Source organism: Delphinapterus leucas, chromosome 15, assembly GCF_059928025.1.
Source record: "Delphinapterus leucas isolate spDelLeu-1000000601 "Yukka" chromosome 15, BTC_Dleu_Yukka2, whole genome shotgun sequence".
In the NCBI taxonomy this organism is placed as follows: domain Eukaryota; kingdom Metazoa; phylum Chordata; class Mammalia; order Artiodactyla; family Monodontidae; genus Delphinapterus; species Delphinapterus leucas.
The window spans coordinates 87,563,592-87,577,904 of NC_143143.1; the positions used below are offsets into that span (position 1 = coordinate 87,563,592).

Consider the following 14,313-nt stretch of genomic DNA (forward strand, 5'->3'; position numbering starts at 1 on the left):
ACGCTATTTCTCGTTTCTCCTCAAAACGAATGCCTGTAGCGAAGAGGCTTGGCCTAACGCCTGCAAGGAGGCAAGCCCGCAGGCCAGGCCCAGGCCCCGCCCTCCCGGCACTGCCCAGCTCCTGCCGCCAACACCCTGCTCACACGAGGCGGGCGGGCTCCGGACAGGTTTGTCCCTCTTCACAGGACTTTTCTAAGACAATTCACACCTTCCTCAGGGGACCTCCGGTGCCACCCTCCACTATCCAGGAAGTCCCATAGCTCGACGCTACTTCACCCCTGCTCCCAAGTTCCGCTGCCAAAGGCCGGGTCTGGGTGAGGCACGCAGCTCGCTGGGACTGACTCCGCAGGGCGTGGGGGGGACGTGTGGGCAGAAGGCTGGGGCCTACCTGGTCCCTCAAAGGGCAGGAGTTTGGAGGGCACAGGGTCCGCGGCGCTCAGCGGGATCAGGTAGAGGTCTTTGACGTGCCTACTGTTGTTTGCCACGACGCCGAAGCGGCCGCGGCTGCTGAAATAGGAGTACAGAGAGATGTAGGCCACCTCCTCCTCCTCTGTCGCGGGGTGGAAGCGGATCAGACACAGCTCCTGCAACAAACAGAGGGCGGGGAGCATTGACCTGCGGCCTCTCGGAAAGGCAGCCGCTTCACCTTGCACCTAAGCCCCAAAAGCAGGAGGGAAGCGAGGAGAGAAGCAACCAGCTCTGATTCTGACTGTCACAGCCCTGCTGCCCAACACATCAGAACAACGAGCTAGTGAAGAGGACACAGGCCCGAGTCTCAAGACTGCTGGGTTTGATCTTGGTTTCGGAGGAACCGCTTTAAAACTACTTAGCCCCACTGTCCTCAACACAGGGCCCACCTCCTGGGGCTCTCGTACTCATGCGGTATTCTGTGTGCAGGGCCAGTCTGGGGCAGTGTCTGACACAGAGCTAAGTGACCACTAAGCGTGTGATGAGCTGCCCGCAGCTCGGAAACGGGAGGGCTGAACTAGACCAGGGTTGTAACCCTTCTGTGACCCCAGTGAAAACAAGAGCCCCCCCCCCAAAGAGCACTGCACATGCAGACACACAGCTGCGTCCGCATTTCAGGGGGTCAGACTCCAGCCCAGCCGCCTCCCCCCACCTCTGCTCCATCAGCTCAGACAAGACGGGACAGAGCATCTGTATTTCTAACTCTGAACTGCACATGCGCTTTCACAAAGCTTCCACCGTCATGCTACTCAGACACCCCTTCACAGATTAGCCAGCTATCAACTTAAACGTTCACCTGCAATATCTCACGAACTAGAGACATTTCAAGTATTAACGCGCAAGACGAGAAGTCAAAGAAAGAGCCGTGTGTAAACAAACCCCTTCTTCCTTGGGTGCAGAGATCAGACTGTGGGCAGGTACCTTAGACACTGAAGATCTGAGTTTGCCGACGTAATCCCAGACTGTCTTTGGGGCAATCCTTCCGCCGATGTGAATCGTGTCGGGCAGGTCCTAAGTGAAATGAACTCTGATTAAATGGCCGGTGGAACCGTGGCGGTCACAGAGAGACCCCAAACTACCCGAGATTCACAACTAAGAAAACTGCAACTATCCCAAACAAAGCACCAATAACTGTGTCAAATGTTGCTTCGCTGACTAACATCCGGGATTATGAGTGACCAAACCCAAGGGTGGCAGGAGGATAAGCTTCTGCTAAATAGGGTGACAGTTAGCAATATGTTTTACTGTTGTCTTTTATGAACACACATAAAGATCCAGGTACGTCTCAGAAGTGACTGAGCACTCTTTGTTAAGTCTGAAATGCTAGTGCTGTTTTGTTAAGTTTGAAAAATAAAAGACCTGTCACGTGTGCCCCTCCACACCAAGGCAGGTCATGCGTGTCTGGCCACACCTGCAGTGGGCACACGCACACCCAGGTTGGTTTTGCACAAGCTCTAGAGAACAGAGGGAGAAGGAAGACAAGCTTCAGCTTTTTCAGAAAAGGTGGAGGGTCTGATTTCTCATTTGAATTTTCGCCACTGTCCAAACCGTGTAACCTGCTGACTCGGCCCGGCAACCCCTATTTTGCCTTCAGAGGTGCTTGCGCGTCCAGACACTCAGCAGGAAGGTGGTCACACGCCTGACTCCAGCGCGGGACCAGAGTGCCCGTGGAAAACGCGTGCACGCACACACACACACGCACACACACACTTCTCTCCCTCCTGGTTCTAACCTCACTGAGATAATCAAAACATCCAGAGACAGGATACGCCTTAGTGACAAACTTCGCTACACTCTGCATGTTAATAAATCCTTTCCAAATGGTGCCAAGTCGAGACAAAAAGAGGGTGGTATCGCCTTCTGGAGGGGAGCGGGACTCTGAGATGCTGTAAAACAAAACCACAGAAAATACGTGAATCTTTCTCTCTGCCCAAAGAATCCCCAATATTTATTTATTTATTTAACGTGTTTATAAAAGCAAAGTGAATTCCTGCAAGTTTTGATAGCTTACTTTTTCAAATTAATTACCTTAATCATAATGATATAAACACATTCTGGTCAAAGAAATATAAACTATATAGGCAATAAACTGGATGGCTGTAAATTTAAATTCCAGTTTTCAGGAACTATATTTCTAAGGTGATAATTAGTCATCCTAAAACTGAAGCTTTAAAAAAACGCCTTTTTAAAATAGAAAATTGAGGAGAGTTGTATTTCTGGGTGGATCTCAGAGCCGAACGACTGAATCACTCATTACTGCTCCTGTTCACCTGAAAGAAAGGCCACAGCTCAGCTGCTCAGACCACACACGGGGGCCGCACCTGATGCTTGGCGACGGTGGCACCGACAGGAGGTATCTGGGCTCGGGCGATGCGGACGGCTTGGCCAGGATGGACTTGGGCACCGTCACGGAGGTCGGCACAGGCTTCGGGACGTCCTGTCGGGGCTCCGCTGGGTGGGCGCTGTCTGGGCGGGCTGCCGAGGGAGCCGTGCCCGTGCTCGGCCCGCCTGGTGCAGTCCTGGGGTCTCGGCCGGACACCGTGACTGTGGTGAGCACTCCGCCGCCCCCAGGGGCCGGGCAGGGGGCGCCTTCCAGGGCAGAGGGCTCGGGGTGGCCGTCCTCTGGAGGCACCGGGAGGGACCTTCCCTCCAAATGGGCGCGAGCAGCGCTTTCCAGGTCTGGCTCCGAGGCGTTTTCAGGCAGAGTTTCTGGTGCCGCATCATTGGCTGAGCTGAGAGCGGGCTCAGAGGCAGAGCTGTCATGCTTGGACTTTGAGTCCTCCTTCTTGGCAGAAGTTGACCACTTTTGCTTTTGCGGAGCTGGCTCATCTTCCGACGATGGAACCTGACCTGGAGAACAGAAGGAAGGCCTTCGTGAGAAATCCCACACGTTCGAGACCAAAGCCTGCCCGTGGGTAGACAGACGATCACTGCTTTAAAACACCACCACTATAAAGGCAAGGGCTCACTTCCTAAGCTTGAAGAAACGATTCTAGCCTTTCCACCGTGTAACCTGGTTTGAATGCAGCTGTCCCGAGAAGGGTCTCCACAGTCTCCCCCAAGATCTGCTCACCTGTGCAGATCTTACAATTCAGGTCAAAGAGGTGCGCCCGGTGCTGCCCGGTCGTGTCCTGCAGCATGCTGCCGACAAGGTCCAGCAGCGGTGCTGCACTCCTCTCGGGGGCCGCCCGCACCGATTCTTGCTGTTCCTAAAGCACAAGAAGCAGGGAAGATCATTTCTCTTTCACCCCCTCTCCAAATTAGCAGCACCCATGGAAGAAACATCTCATGTGATTAAGAACCACTGAAAAAAGAGAAAAAGGACTACTGAATACAAGTACTTGAGAAGCAATACAACTACACACACTTGTGTCAGCTCAGTGTCTTGCCCAGTAATTCAGGCACCTAACAACATCTGGAACGGGATCATCTTAGTCAATTCTCGTGAGCACTGGAAATCCTAAACGCTTACATCAGAATCTGATACTGGCGGAGAATCTTCCATATCGGGAAGAGTTTCCTGTTTAACGGTTGGCTTCTTAGTCTCATTATGCAATTTAGTTCTGGACTCCATCACCTAAGATGAAAAAGACAGACAAACGTGAAGACTTAGCCCTTCTTTCCCAAAGAGATTCTCTCATGCCAAAGGGCTATTAATTCACTCTGGGGTGGGGGTGGGGGCGCTGGTGTCAGGCTTCTGGCACCCGCAGCCGCCTCTCCCGTCGGCACTCACAGGCTTTGACGATCTCTCTTTCCACATGGAAAGCTCTTTGGAGACAAGTTCTTCTGGCTTCATTCTCACAAGTTTTGCCAAAGAGATTTCTTCACGCAGAACACGATGGAAGAGCCCCTGTAAACAAACATCTCTTGTTCACTCGTTCCCTCTAAGAGGGCTTCCCTCTAAGAGGGCTTCCCTGGTGGCGCAGTGGTTGAGAGTCCGCCTGCCGATGCAGGGGACACTGGTTCGTGCCCCGGTCCGGGAAGATCCCAGCGGAGCGGCTGGGCCCGTGAGCCATGGCCACTGAGCCTGCGCGTCCGGAGCCTGTGCTCCGCAATGGGAGAGGCCACAACAGTGAGAGGCCCGTGTACCGCAAAAAAAAAAAAAAAAAACAAAAAACAAAAAAACCCCTCTAAGATACTAGAGAGCATGTGGAGATGGGCAGCAAGGCAAGCCCCTGCCCCGCAGCAGGACGAGGGCCCGGAGCATCCCATCGATGCTCAGAGAACAAGGGCCCTGAGGTCGGGCAGCTGATCTCGAGTATCCTGCCACACTGACCCTGCTACAAAGACCACTTCACAGAAAACACAATCGACTGAAGAAGGTACAGTGTTAGGGACAAAGGTAGAAGAAATCCCTTCTGCCAGGGGGTTAACAAGGCAAAATGGAAAGTCAGAGTATGTGCCCTGCTTCTAAACACAGGTAAGAGGTCAAGAGGCCGATCCAGACAGCGTGGGCCCCGGCAGGCACACAGGCGCGCGGGTGGCAAGAACCTCAGCGGGCGAGCGCCTGGCCCCACGGGAACAGCATGCCACTCACCCACAGCTGCAGGGGGACCCACTGCCCTAACCCAGACCTGGGCAGCACCTGGCCAGGACTGCCCCCTCTCCTGACGGTCGGACACGCACCTGGTTTTTGGGATCCTTGAGGTTGAACATGAGGCTGCGGTACTTGCTCTTGTACCGATTGTCTGTGACTCGGAACAAGTTAAACATCTCCTTCTCGATGTGCAGTGCAATTTTTCCTACTTCATTTTCTGTCATGATTAAGTCATCGCTGTCAGTGACTCTAGATGGAATGAAAAGAACCCCACGGTAACTGCTGCACTTACATGCCATGTGGGATCTCAGCTCCCCAACCAGGGATGGAACCCCAGTGCCCCCTGCAGTGGAAGCGCGGAGTCTTAACCACCGGACCACCAGGGAAGTCCCACATGTGACATTTTTCTTAAACAGTGGGGCCATCGTGAAACAACCACCCTTTACGTGGAAAACTTTCCACTTTAACATTTAAGAAACAAAGTGGAACAGCCCACCTTTTCCACAAGATCTCCTTCAAGGAGCGTCTTATGTTTTGCCGAATTTGAGAATTTGGCTGTGACGAGGCAGGGCTCGCGGGGCCCAGGCGTCCCGGGGCTGGAGAGGCCAGGGGAACCGAGGTGGGCCCAGGCTTCCTGATGGCGCCCACCGAAGCAGCGGAGCTGGGAAACTTTCTGGAAGCAGACGTGGCAGCAACAGGTGCCAGCCCTGCCTGCTTGGCCGAGGGAGCGCTGCCCGAGGGGGAGGGGGCAGCCGAGAGCCACGGCCTCTTGGGGATGGTGCCCTTGAAACCCGGTGGCGTCTTTTTGATGGCCGGTTTGGCTGCTGCCGCGTTTGCAAAAGGAGGGGACTTCTTTGGAAGGAGATTTCTGGGCGAGGGTTGCTTGCTGCCCCCCGAGGAGCCTGGAGGAGCCGCCTTCTTCGGCACCGCCGCCACCGCCACCTTGGCCTCTGCGCGTCTGTCCTCCTTCACGGCTGCAAAGGAGAGGGGCCCGCTTAGTGAGGTAGGGGTGCAGGGGACCCCACACAGCACGTGCACCCGAAACCAGCAAAGCTAATAACCCGGCATCACTGAGACAGATTTAAAGTAACTGTTAAATTCAGAAAAGGAGTGTAAAAAGGGCTACCAGCAACATTTATGAAAGCGAATATACTTTGTTTCAGAGAGAAATGCTTTACTATTAAAACTTTGACTTCAACCGATAAACCAGTAAGCTATCAAAGGCTTGATTTAAACCGTTAGCTTAGCTTGGAACTCGAAGGGCAAATTTTGCTGTATCAAGAGAAGGTATAGATTTCAAAGACCACTCTCATGGAGAGTCCCAGTGCAATTTTTGGTGAACAGGAGCTTAGAAAATCTTTCCAGGGTGGATCAGACACATTCTCTTCGAATGCATATCCAAGCCCCACCTCGGGGGCCCGTGGGGCACTGGAAGGACTAGCGAGAGTCCACCCTGGGGTTAGCGGCTCACAGGTGTTCACCGTCCTCTTGGACAAAAGTCAACTGGACATGGTGACATTAATAAAATATAGAATGTTGGCAGAAAACTGCAACATGGGGGGAGACCAGTTATTTTTACACTAGGAGCTGGGTGGCAGGAACGCCACCTGCTGTCATTCACACCCCTCTAGCTGCAGCTCGCTATTGGGTAAGACAGTAGGTTAGCACTTTCAACGCAAACAAGGACTACAGCCAAAAGCTAAAATGAGTCTTTGTGCCAGTACTTCGCGCGGACCGATTACACCTAATCCCGTATCAGACCATCAGAATTACAGTCAGTGGCAAGCAAGGAGATTCATCCTAAGACCAGTTCCTCAGTCTTAGGGACGTGCGGCCCAGCAGAGGTACGTGGAGAGCCGTGACTGAGAGCAGGGGCATGTTTCCAGATGGCCCCGCTCAGGCCCACCTCCCAGAACGTCTGGGACCCAGGGCAGAACGGGGTGGGGGTGGGGGCAGGCAGGTCCAGGGAGCAAGCCAGGAGAGCACAGGGACACCACCTAGGGCCACGTCACACAGGACCGACGGAGAAGCCGCCTCCCCAGGTGCAGGCTTTTCTCAAACTACCCACAGCGCAGTGAGCCCCTAGATTCTAAACAGGAGACTTCGAGATACTCTAGCAGCCTTCCAATTTTACGCAGGGGTTGAAGACCCACCAATTCCAGTCAGCTGCCGGTGCTTCTTGCAACTGTCCTAGTGAAGCAGGGAGAAAATCTGAGGTCTGGGGAGAGAGGTGAGAGCCTGTCTACAAATAAGGCCTGACCCCACAAGAGCCCCCAAGGCGTTCACAGCCTACACCCTGCGTGACCATCCTGGCAAAGGGCCAGAGTGCTGCCCTCAGGACTGCCTTCCTCCAGCACTGGTCAGGTCAGTTCAGCCACAGGTGTTAAAAGTCCAGGGACCGCAAGATTTTTCCATTTCACAGTACAGGCGAAATTACCTAATTTTACAAAGTTTGCAACAGCGCTACACACATCCAAAACTTAGAACCATGTTAGAAGTACCTCATTGTCATCAAGCAACAACCCTGACTGCAAATTTTCATCTCACAGAGCACCCCCCGACCTCATGTCCCCTTGTCCACTGTGTCCCAATCACTGGCCCCACATGTGCCGGCACCCCCGGGGCTATGCTGTCCAGGCTTTCCCAAGACCACCCACTCCCTGCTGAGCAGCCCTTTCCCAAGACCACCCCGCTGGCTGTCACCCACGTCCCGTCAGCAAGTCACAGCTAACAAAGTAGGAACTGGGGACGTCATAGGAACTAAGTACTATGATTCTACGTATATTATTTCATCAGCTCAAATCCATATTCCTAAGGCGCTACCATACCTCAGTATATGGAAACTTATCTTTACCAGCTCAGCCTTGGCTAACAGGATCCACAGCACCTAATCTGGGCGGGGGGGGGGGGGGGAGGACGACTGCTAGAGCTTAGGTTAAATGAAATGGACAGCCCCTCTTCTTGGGGGAAGGAACGAGAGCGGAGTGGAGCAGGACGCGGTGCCAGCTGTGACTGCCAGCAGGGGATGAAGGAACCCGTCAGGATTAAAATCGAGTCCTAAGACCAGCTCAGTCACTGACTTTTTACAAACTTTGCTGAGATTTTAGTGGCACACTTTTAAACAACTGTAAAAAGCTGGCCTAAGGTGCTTCCAGAATCCTCAGTGAGGCACCCATGATGGGGCCTCAAACAAATCATGTGACATTTACATTGTTTCAAGTGACAATTCCTGTTGACTTCGAAAACATTCATTCCCTAAGATCAACGCTTCCACTGGTCTAACCGGTGTTTTCTCTCATTCAGGGAAAACAGAAGCCAGGAGCTTATTTTTAGGACATTCACAGTACAGGTGATTAAAGTGACCTGCTATCCAAGAGAGGTAACAGTAAATGAATGTAATCTATTTAAAAAGCAGAGGATGGCTTTCCTTAACCATTATGCTGCTCTTCTATAAAATTAGCTGCTTCTGGCTTTTAAAAGTCAACTTTCATCATCCCTCACCTGCATCTCAGAGCGTATGTAAGTATAATTACATAAATAAAAAGTTGCTAAGATGTGGGAACTGGTGGACCCCAACAGCAAGTCAGCTCTATCCCTCTCCTACTTTGAGGAAAAATGCTCAAAACAGAAAACAGTTGCATCTGGTCCCACTGTCAGCTGGATGTGGGTTAGCTGCTGCTGGAACGGCGGTGACACCGTGTAGTGCCAAAGTGTCTGACAGCGACAGAAGCATTACTTCTGAGTAGAGCTAAAATCAGATTTGCAAATTCATCCGAATTCCCTTTTAACTGTATTATGTGTATACATTCACAGAAAAGCAAGGCGTAACCAACCAACCACGAAGCACCAGTTCTAGAACAGGAAAGCAGCACACCCCCATGGTAGAGTGGCTCCAGCAGTGGCAGGCCCCCAGTGCTGCCAGCTCGAGGCAGGGTGACCACCTGCCCATGTGCCGGACAGACGGCCTCCTGGGAGTGTACACCCAGTCTGGGCCATCCCGGGGTCTGCCTATGGGGAAAAGAGTGGCCCAAGCTCCAGGCCAGGTGCTGTCTTGGGGAGCAGATACAGGAGGAAAGGCTGGCCGGTGGCCATGCCACCGCCCCAGATGACGTCGTTTCTGCTGGGTCTGGCCATTGGTTTATACTGGAAACGAGTTGTTTGTGGTGAAGCCCGGTAGGAACCAGGCAGGCCGGTGCGCTCAGGGACCAGCAACAATCTAATTGGCTAACTTCCCAATAAGCATGAAACTGGGGGCCTTGACACACGGCAAGGTGGGCCTTGGTGCTATGGCATCGCTGGCCACTGGGTGGCACTGGTGGGCCTTGGTGGGGACAGGAGGAAACGGGAGTGGAAGCTGTGTTACTCCGAGCAGCCAGTGCTGTGCAGCAGAACGAGGAACCAGCGCCGGGCAGGAGCCCGAGTCGCACAGCATCGCGCGGCCCCCGCCCAGTGACAGCCGTTGCCGAGGTGGCCCCTCACAGGGACCAGTGAGAAACCCTGAGGGACGGTCACTGCTTTATACCTTTTGTCCTGCCCCAAAGAGGTGCCAATTTACCCTAAAAATCCCCAGATATGAGGCTTTCAGTCACACTGACACGATGGGGGTAGGGGGAGAGACACTACTCAGAACGATTGGCTGTAAATGCCAAAGAAATCAAAGAGCTTCTTATGTGACCAGGCGCCAAGCAAGCCCACGTGGTGCAGGTCGGAACGTCCCCTCCCGCCCCCCCAATTCCCACAGGGCCCCAGATCCACCCAGGCTCAGTGGTGAGGCCGAGGCGAGGCAGCTACCGCCACAAGGCCCGGGTAACGTAACGGGACCAGCCAGGGCTCAGAGAACACAGTGGAGCAGCACGGGCTGGGGGGAGTGGGCTCTGCTCACTGTGACATCAGCTCTATTTTCAGCTCAGCCTGACACGTGTACGAAGACGTTTCTCATTTCAACTTTGTTTCTTGGCTGTCAAGACGTTTCCTAGTGTGAAAATTCAAGTAGCAAGAGAGAACATTTTGCTTTTGTGCCTTTGCTTAAATATTCTGCAGTGAATTATTCCTGGAGAATTAAAGTTGTGCTTACACAGAAACAGAGAGAATCCCCACTGAAGACCTGGGAGGCCTGATCTCCATCTCTGGGGCCCTCGTGCCAGCTGCTCTCCATCGCTAAGGGGTCTGTATGTGGGTCCACAGCCAAACTGCCATGATCTGGGGCTACACAAGGCTTGTCCAGATTGACTTTTTTCTTACTGATGTGCAGTATCTGAGCGACTTACACCTCAAGAGAGGTGCATAGAACTGGCCATAACAAGCTTGCAAAAAAACAAGTACACCTCCGGAGGCAAATGGACCCTTCCTTGTTTTCAGTTTCACAGATTTTGAAAACCAAAACCCAATTCATGTTGGACTGGTAATATATGGAAAAAATGGTCACATCATCCCTCAGCATGAACCACGAGAAGGAAACGGGGCCGAGGCTGTGTGTGAGGCAGGCGTTCCACTCTCCTGTCTACGCCAACTGGACTGGTGGGGACTGGCCGCCAGACCTGAGACTCAGCTGGAAGTAGAGCTGCTGCTTTCCCTCACTTCCAAAACCCGCCAACAGGCACTTTCACCACTCTGACAAGGTCCAACTTTAACCGTTATCTGTGCCTGCATCACCTGTTACTTCAAGCAACATGATGGGGCCGGGGGCGTGTTAAGACTCTGGGGCACAGAGCCCGCGGCACCTGCTGACCCCGGCGGGTTAAGCGGCCGTTACCTTTGTGCTCGTCTCGCTGACGCCTCCAGGTGCATGGCAACGCCCCGACCTTCGTTGACAGAAATCAAAGTGGAAACCCTCCTTATCGATCTTCCAGGTTTACTTCTTTAACTTTCAGAAGGTAAGACTATGACTACGTGCACGGTGATGTGCAACACGCAAAAAATCAAAAACATTACTTCACAGCTTCAAATATACCTGAGACTCCTACACCGTGTGGGAGGGTTTACAGCTGCATCTTCAAAAGAACCCTCGGGACTCGATGCCACCTAAGGGACTCGATGCCACCTAAGGGACTCTGCCGCGGGACCGCCTGTGAACAGTGCCACAGGAGATGCAGAGCCCCAGAGGCCACATGAAGGCCAAAGGGCAGGTGAGGTGAGCAGGACCAATCCTGCTAGAAACTTCTACCCACCCCCACCCCCGCTAAAGCACAAGAACTAAGGGGGGCAGCCAGGATACATCCAGGATACATCTGAGGGTCTCTGTCAGAAAAAGTACATGTACATGCGAAACCTCCCCTGCACTAATTTTCTGAAGTTGGCTATTAAAAAAAAAAAAAAAACTGTAAAAAGTAAAACACTTAAAAATACGAGAGAATGTCAATGACCAAGAAAATTCCAGCTATTTGGATAACTTTAAAAACAGCTGTCAAGGTAAATCCTTATCAGGACAAGTTTGGTTCTCTCTCCAAATGGGGGGAGGAGATTGGTGAGATGTACAAGGCTGCTTTGTCCCCACCCACATTTTTTTGCCACTGAAGATCTGGAAGACACAGATAAAAACAGCTCGTGCAGCTGATAAAACATGCCTCTCCCACCGTTCCATTTCTACCAAACACCCCTGGGTCCCAGGCACCCCCACCCCCCCGCCCATCTATCTCACCGTGGGACTTGTCTTCTCTTACTACCTGTGAAGCGTGCTCCCGGAACCCACACCACCAATCCCTGTGAAACCCGCGTCCCCAGATCCACTTCGCCACAGCACGGGGACCGGACACGTGGCACACGGGGACCACGGGGCAACGCTCACATCGGGGCAGGATGCTAACACATCACTGGACCTGGGTGCACAGGTTCTGCAAGGGGTCCCCATTTCAATTCTCAAAGCTACATGAAACTGCAGAAATCTGATTTTCCAGTCAAACTTTGTTCAGGTCCCCAGAGTTTTAAGTCATCTCAGGGCCATTTAGGGAGCCCCAAACATGGGGAAATGTGCCTATGCCTATCACAATTCCACTTCCAAACCCTAACAAACCAGGGACACTTTCGAAGAACGTTTTCAGCCCTCTTCGTGCCTGTGCCTGGACAGTAATGAGAGGCGATGGAGAGGAAATGAAGAGGAACCATGAGGAGGAGTAAGAAACACAGTGACCTGGGGGGAAATAAAATGGCAATTGTTTCCATGAGTTACACTGTTTTTGTTTTCAGAAACTCTGAAAAATTAAAAAAAAAAACTCATCAGAGAACAAGTACGTGTTAATCCCACCACCCTGAGGACCTGAAGATCTACTGACTGTCCCACTAGAGAAGCAGGTCAGAGCCTCTGTGTAGCAAGGTCTTGCCCGTGACGCTCATGAAGGGCTGCCCTGAACCCACAACCCAAGGCCAGCGCCGATGGCCTGGGAGAAGGGGGTGGGGGGCAGAGCACCTCCAGGGGCAGCACACTGGCTGCCCAAGGATCTACCCAAGATGTGACCTGAATCCAGGTCAACGTGGAAAACGCCCCCTTCCTAAGAGCTGTCCCAGCATCACCTGCACCCAGAAACATACCACGCTCTGCAGCCAGGGAGGCAGGCGGGGGCCCTGGTGGGGATGCAGGGTTCTGCTGAGTGTGTGCGAGGGGCCCCCTCCCATTGTGCCTGTGTGTGGGGACCCGGGGAAGGTCCACAGCCACTGCCACTGTCAAGTAATGGTTTGGGGAAGAGGCAGAGGCACAGCTGCTACTCACCGAGGCTGAAGTCGGGTGTTTACCAGCGACCTTTTACACTCCTCCCAATCATCTTTTGGGAAGATGACATTTCTGGGATAACAAAAAATGATCAGAAGCAACTAGCTCAAAAGCATGTCCCTTATGCAGGCTAGAAGCTGTGGCTATCCATCCATGTAGTTCTGAGACGTAAATGTGCTGGGAAGGTGATCAGTGAGGAGCTGATGTGCAGAGAGGGAGGGTGGGGCAGAGGGAAGAGAAACCCCGCCTGTGAGCAGAGCCACCACCTCCTGGGGGCAAGTCTCCCCGCCCCTCCACCCCAGTCTTCCCTCAAAAACCGGGAAGTCAGAACTGGGGATGAGTAAGCACCCACCCCTCCCGCCAACTTTCCTTTCTCACTGTGCGCCCTACATCTGACTCCACACTCGGAGCCTGGGGGCAGTCTCCCAATTCTGGTCAACAGAGATGGAAATTAACTGAATTGAAACCAATCACCCAGGGTTTTGTGGCTACACCTTGGTTTTCCTTTTATTCTGTCACGTGCCTATAACCAACTGAGAACATTTAGCACAGGATTCCAACGTGACTGCTCCCCACCCCTTCCCAGCTGGGCGATGCTTATATTTAGGTCCATTCGTAACCCCTGTAGAGGCGCTACTGTGTAGAGGTGCTATAACTTGATGGGTATTTGCGACACGTTGTCAGCATGAAGTTCTTGGTTCAAACGACCTGAGGTGTATTGAGACTCATTTTAATACAGCAACTGGTTAACTCCATATTTAACCACTCGCTCCGAAAGTCCAAAAATAAATAAAATAGATAGATATGCACATATATACACACACAGTATTGCTTTGCAGTTTACTTGCAACTCCATTTCTTAGGTCTTGGGTCATTTACATTCTCAAAATGCATCTAGTTATGCAGTTTTCTAGCCACACTACATCCATGAGGCCTTCCCTCAGGCCACTGGCCTAAACAGCCGGCTGAGAGGAAGAAGCAGCATGTGGCTATAATCCTGGAATTTGGGGCCACTTAACCTCTTGTGCTTTTAAAAAAAGTTGCAAGAGTATAAATAAAAGATAGCATAAATAAAAACTGAACACAAAATGACCTTAACCATAGAATAAGAATAAGATGTGCCCCAGAGCAATTTAAATTTCTGAAATTTAATTTTGGAGAATGAGCTGAAAAAAAGAAGAAAGAGAAAAGATTCAAGCTGCGTGATCTCATCTGGGATTGCAAAGGTCTGTCTGAACTTGAAGCCTGGGGTGGGACGGCCCAGCAGTGCACGCCAGGACTCCTGGTCTGGGTGCTGCTCAGAGTAGAGACACTGTGCTCACTTACCTTCAAGCACAGGAAGCAGGGTAAACGGCCTTCAAGCCTGGCATGTGTGTTTATGTTGTGTGTAGTATGTGAACTGGACATAAAAAAAATTCCGGTTCCGTCAAAAATAACGTAACTCCTGAAACTCATGCTTCAGCTGAAAATCAGCCACAACACTACTGTGCTAATAGGAACAGGTTCCCACAATATACAAGGAAGTGGGCGTCACGTGTGCTGGGAGCAGACTGTGTGGAAAGGCCCCCGCGTGGAGAGCCCACGCGGTGACGGCGCTGTGGTGAAC

General features: G+C 52.3%; 1 protein-coding gene across 9 annotated transcripts in view; it reads right to left on the bottom strand.

Annotated features, from left to right (window-relative positions):
* Positions 1-14,313, bottom strand: part of DIDO1 (death inducer-obliterator 1) — a 52,468-nt gene that overhangs the window by 11,280 nt on the left and 26,875 nt on the right. For 6 of the 9 annotated variants that reach the window (XM_089897169.1, XM_089897171.1, XM_089897168.1 and 3 more), the window contains 9 exons: positions 5,502-5,979; positions 5,095-5,254; positions 4,202-4,318; positions 3,941-4,045; positions 3,542-3,677; positions 2,739-3,318; positions 2,201-2,354; positions 1,390-1,479; positions 389-584 (listed from right to left, as the gene is read on the bottom strand). In XM_089897169.1, coding sequence (XP_089753295.1) covers positions 389-584; positions 1,390-1,479; positions 2,201-2,354; positions 2,739-3,318; positions 3,542-3,677; positions 3,941-4,045; positions 4,202-4,318; positions 5,095-5,254; positions 5,502-5,979 — 2,016 coding nt within the window. The remainder of the gene's footprint in view (positions 1-388; positions 585-1,389; positions 1,480-2,200; positions 2,355-2,738; positions 3,319-3,541; positions 3,678-3,940; positions 4,046-4,201; positions 4,319-5,094; positions 5,255-5,501; positions 5,980-14,313) is intronic. The other 3 variants (XM_022597720.3, XM_089897174.1, XM_089897175.1) reach the window with 2 other exon arrangements.